Source organism: Pocillopora verrucosa, chromosome 7, assembly GCF_036669915.1.
Source record: "Pocillopora verrucosa isolate sample1 chromosome 7, ASM3666991v2, whole genome shotgun sequence".
Taxonomy (NCBI): Eukaryota; Metazoa; Cnidaria; class Anthozoa; order Scleractinia; family Pocilloporidae; genus Pocillopora; species Pocillopora verrucosa.
This window is the reverse complement of record NC_089318.1, coordinates 7725683-7731102: the sequence shown is the minus strand read 5'-3', so window position 1 is coordinate 7731102 and position 5420 is coordinate 7725683. Positions and strand designations below refer to the sequence as shown.

General features: G+C 34.4%; 2 protein-coding genes across 2 annotated transcripts in view; one reads left to right on the top strand and one right to left on the bottom strand.

The window, feature by feature from the left end:
- LOC131774377 (uncharacterized) overlaps positions 1–5420 on the top strand; it is a 262621-nt gene that overhangs the window by 147881 nt on the left and 109320 nt on the right. The window lies entirely within an intron of this gene.
- LOC131774388 (DNA replication complex GINS protein PSF1) lies at positions 698–5352 on the bottom strand. Its single transcript, XM_059090402.2, has 8 exons — positions 5177–5352; positions 4619–4683; positions 3947–4042; positions 3477–3567; positions 2851–2922; positions 2124–2156; positions 1934–2008; positions 698–1144 (listed from the first exon to the last, which is right to left on the bottom strand). Exons 1-8 carry the CDS (start codon positions 5249–5251, stop codon positions 1079–1081), a joined length of 573 nt encoding a protein of 190 aa, XP_058946385.1. The 5' UTR covers positions 5252–5352; the 3' UTR covers positions 698–1078.

Here is a 5420-nt window from a genome sequence, read left to right as displayed (position 1 = left end):
TGCATAATGCTTTTGTATGCGGTCCACTGGAACGATCTTGCAACCAATCTGTAACGGTAGAGACGCTCTCTGTCGCGCTTGGACGCGAAGTGTCACGCCATAAAATTTAGTCACGCAAGGCTGTGTTAATTACACGGGCTCTGTCATCGTTATTTTATAACTTTTGTGAGAGGAAAATGCTTGCATCCATTTCCAATTGCAACATAGAACTACTAGAAAGAGATTAACGGAATGGAAGATGCAAGCAGAAAAGAGACCTTTTTCAAATACAACATAGAATTGTCTTCTTGTGATTGAAAGCTTCATTCATACTTCATGATAAGTGTTTTTGTAAGCACAGTTAGAATCAGTCCTTGAACGAATGAATGCTTCAGATAGTGGTCGGTCGTTTATTTCTTTTTAAAAATTAATGCACTACAAGTATGACACAAAGTGATTCTTTGCTAAAACATCACTGACACATTGCTGCATTTGGATATTACGTCCGATCGGAACTTCATTGGTTTTTTAACTATTGACCACAAGTAATGCGCAAAGTGATTCTTTTCAAAAACACCACCGATACAATGCTGTGTTTGGATATTAGCTCTGAGCAGAATTTATTGACTTCAAGTATTACCCAAAGTCATTATTCGCTGAAAGATCACTGACACATTGCTGCATTTGGATATTAGGTACAATCAAAATACACTTGCACTCAACATTGACATGTTTATTCTGTCATTTTCAGCATTATTTCACATATTTATCCAGGTAGGTTCTTAGTAAATAATCAAAGACAGATACATATACATTAATCTGACAAAAACCCACAGACAAATGTGGAAGGGAAGATAGGTAGCTGCTTTTTGGAAAAGAAGTGAAATCTAAAAACTGTTTAAAATAGTCTTTATTTCAAGTTATTTCATTCACCAAAATTCAATTCATCAGTTCTATAAATGTATTGAAATGGCTCTTAATTAGCTCTGATATTGCACACATTTCTGGCTGCCAGATTAAACTTTGTCAGGGTTTTGATTTGCTTGCTAAGGGGACTGTGAATGTTGTTACTGAATATTTGACCATTCACTCTGCTGCTCTACAGAATATGTTCAAGGATTCCTTGTCTGATGAGATGTTCACAATGAGATCTTGGCAGGAAATGCTGAGGGAAGGAAACAAAGCTCTATGAGACATGGTTTAATGCTATTCTGGTTTAAAGAGTCAATGAATGTAACCAGGAAAATAAAATTCAAAGACCCAATGTTTCACACTCTTGTCTAGTGCCTTCATTAGGGGTGATCTAATTGCTGCAACAAGGTCTTTCCATACGCTCGCTAGTTAGCTGCCTTTTTTCTGACGAGGTATAAAAAGGGCAGCTAATTAGTGAGTGTATAAAAGGACCTCTTGTGGCAGCAATTAGATCACCCCTTATGAAGACACCAGGCAGGAGCTTTGAAATTTTGGGTCTATGGATTGTAACTTCTCAGTCACATTCATTAAATCTTTAAATCAGAGTAACATCAAACTATGTCTGATTGTCCACCTGGTTGCTTTGTGAACTTAAATGCTCTACAAGTTAATAAAAGAATGGGAATCAAACAATTCTAAAACAATTGTTTTCTAATCACTAATACCAAAATTTTCAAATTATCACTACTCCCCAGAAAATATTGTCAATTTTGAAATTGGACTATCACCCAAAAGGAGTGAACAATATTAACTTTTTAACCCCCAAGATTGACCAGTATTGAACTTCTCCTTACAGCACCACCATTGTATAAAACATCATGAGAATAAAGGAGATGATCACTGACTAAATTAATCTTGTAAATGATACACAAATTCCTCTGTCAGTACCATAGGAAATGCAGTAAGAACAGTAAGAAGAATATGCATTTTGATGTTGAGCTATAAAGGGTTAAGTACCCTTATTAAGTATAATTCCTCCTACCTGACTATTCTTTTTCAATAACAAAACTGTTCCATCTTCTGTTTCAAATTCTCCATAATCTTCCAGACATCGCACCTGCATTGCAGAATTCAAATTATTATTTTTTAACTATGTGATAAGCTTAGACTTTTACAAGAACCTCCTAAGTTATGAGAAACGAGTTAACTTTGGGTAAGAAAATAAGGCATACCTCTATGTAAAGTGACTTTGGTGGCTTCATGTCCTGTCAGTTAAGAATTCAAAATGAGATGCATCTGTCAGCTTTCTTAAAAATTCTTACACAGATCTCAAAAGAACAAACAAGTGCCAGGACAGACCTCTGAGAGCCATGTTCTGTTCCTCCCTTAACCCTTTCACTCCCAAGATCTCATTAGTAATTCTCCTTACTGTCTGCCATACAGTTCTTGTGATTTTAGTTCAGAGAATTTGGTATAGGATCAACTAATAATCCCTTGACTAATATTTTTTTTGTTCTCATTACTTGTATACTTGATATTGTATTGATATTGCAAGGAGAAATTCTGTCTTGGTCACTCATGGGAATTAAAGGGTTAGGACCTTTAGGGGTCTTTTTCCACTCTTTAGAAATCTTATCTTTCACAAATATGACTAGGCACTAAGCAGGAGCTTATCCAGGTTTCCATAGCATGAAGCAATTAGGAGTATTACTACTCCCCCCTGGACAGGATGCCAGTCCATAGCAAGGCTATTGCCCAGCATTTAATCACGTTTTCCTGACAATTGGCTGCTACCCATCTAAGCTCCTGGGTGGAATGACACTGTGCTCTTTGCATAACAATTTGTCTTAATTCTATCACTTTTAACTGTTGTCTCCTCAACCCTCTTTGTATTCAAATTAGTAATGATGATGACAATGAAAGTTTAGTTATGTTACAAAGGAAGGAAAGTCTTGTTACCTGTGTCAGGTCCAAACCAACTGTCCTCATGTATGTTGCCAGTGATTTATTGTACTTTGTAAACCACTGAACCTATAGTAAATTTTAACAAATTTAATTATAAAGGTAATGACATGATTCTGAGTGCAGTTTGGTATAAATAAGCATAAGTAAATTTTTTAAGACAACAAAATTGCACAAGCCTGTAAGACAAGTGCAATTTGTAGTCTTTGAAAAATTTACAAGCCCTCATTACACCAAATTGTACTCAAAATCATATTATTTATTAATAATATACATTAAAAAACCAATGCAGAAAGTCAAGACAAATGAAATTTTGAAAGTGAAATTTGCACTTGTGTTACAACTTTGCACACATGTTACATGAGAATACACTTGCTTTTTAGCCAATCAGAAGAGTGCAATTTTTTCATGTACAGTATTAGTTGAAATACAAAAAAAGAAGGAATATCAAAACAGTAAAATTTATCCCTGTGTAAATATCTCAATCAGAAGTATCAAAAAATTTTCAAATTGTTTATTTATGTAGTGCTTAAAAAGTTGGCTACAGAAATAAAGTGGAAATACATGCTACATCTATAGCTGTAAGCACCTGTATTTGTTATTATCATATTAAGTTTACCAACCTCTTGTTCACATAAATTATATTTGATGTCTTCAGGTAAAACAGTTCCAAACTCCCACCTGAGGTCCTTCATCCTCAACATCCTATTATAGCTAAATAATTACACAAGGAAGTATACAGAGTACAAAAAATTAGCTTAAGCTTTTGCATAGTCATTAATTAGATCTTGATGATATTATCATAATTTTGTTGAAAAGAGTTTCAGAAATCATCAAGCTTTTAATATGAACTCATAAACTTGAGCAGTAAAATCTCTGTTTCAGTCTCAGGGTAATAGACATTTCACTAAAAAAAAGCCTCTTTGAAAGGTAATGGTTAGATTTATCTTTATCAAAACCATCCAGTCATGTCATAGATCAAAATACCCCGTAAGTTACCCCTGGATTTTCCCTGAAAAAAATAGAACAAAATTACCCAGAAACACTGAATGAACTTGATTAATCTGGATAATATTGTTATATCTTAACTTACATGTAAGAAAGAAGACATCTTTTATTTCTCTCTAAACTTGCATGCCTCAGATGAACTCCAGAAAACAAACCAGTTTCTCCCTCAACTGTTAGTGCACTAAACAAAGGAAAAGGAAATGAAATAATTAATTAGTGTTAGCAAATTAATGGTACATGTAAACCTGATTAACTAGTTTCTTATTAACCCTTTTACTTGCATGAGTGACCATGAGAGAATTTCTCCTTACACAATCAATAAATGTCAAGGAGAAAAGTAATGAGAAAAGAGAACTGGATAAATTAGGGGATTATTAGTTGATCCAATGACACATTCTCAGAATTAACATCACAAGAATTATATAGTAGACAGTAAGGAGAATTACTAATGAGATCTTGGGAGCATAAAGGGTTGCATCATAGTCTACATTACTCTGATTTAATGAAAATATAACCAACTATACTTCATACAAATTGAAAGAAAAGGTAATAATAACAATCAAAGAGAGTTGTTCCTCAAGACAACATTATGTAATCTGAGAACACTTGGATTTCCATTTTCAAATATCAGGTTCTTCTGATTAGATTGATTCATGAACAATTAGTAACAATCTCATATGCGTCAAATTTAGAATTTTCCAAGTTTGTGATTCTTAACATGGGGTAGTTTTCAGAGGATTGTTCAGGTGTTACTCACACTTCTCTTTGGTTCTGCTCAAACAAAATCTTCATTTCCTCAAGGACCTGCCTAATCAAATCCTCCTTTGATACACAAAATAAAATAAAATCAATCGTTTCAATTTCATGAAATTACTTGTATAAAGAAAAGAAAGAGAGCACCAAAAAATTTATTGTGATGAGCTAGGTAAGGTGGACCAAAATATAGTTTAATTATCAAAAACGATCTTAAAGATTAAAATTTGTTGGAAGAAATGAGAATGAGGTATTGAGTGAGAGGAAAAATCGATACAGATATCGGCAGTTTAAAGATACTTACCATCTGAATAAGATTCTCACAGCCAGTCACTCAAAATGATTTGCATGTTGATATGACTGTACTGTTTGAGAGAATGTTGTAACAATTCACTGCTGCACATCGACTTGTCTCACATCATTCGAACATAACATGTAAAAATTCCGAGCAAACACAACGCTTAGCTTTAAAGCTACTTTAAAGTCTCAATGAATGGTAGGAAGTTCTGTGCGTATTTTTTCCCGCCAATTTACGAATAAACAGAAGTAAACAATATCTCACGTTGTAAGGTGGTACAGTCCCTTCCATGGCTCTTTTAAGTTCCTTCACAAGCTCAAGTGCTTTATCACCAAACATCTTGCCAAAGATCTCTCCAAAATGTCCAAAATTCCACTGAATAAACCTTTGTAATACAAATCTTTAACTCATGTCCGCCGCTCTGTCCGCCATATTGTCTCCGTACCAGTCCCCCGTCGGACATCTGATCTAAACCAATCATGGACCTTGAAAAGGAACTGCTCTTGCT

Bases quoted from the DNA above. Each gene is read 5' to 3' on its own strand.
- LOC131774388 (XM_059090402.2), bottom strand. From the start codon at position 5,251: ATGTTTGGTGATAAAGCACTTGAGCTTGTGAAGGAACTTAAAAGAGCC. The intron at 2,009-2,123 runs GTATGCCTTATT...TCTGCAATGCAG, and splicing joins CAAAGTCACTTTACATAGAG to GTGCGATGTCTGGAAGATTA. The intron at 1,145-1,933 runs GTAGGAGGAATT...TCCTTCCCTCAG, and splicing joins TATTGAAAAAGAATAGTCAG to CATTTCCTGCCAAGATCTCA.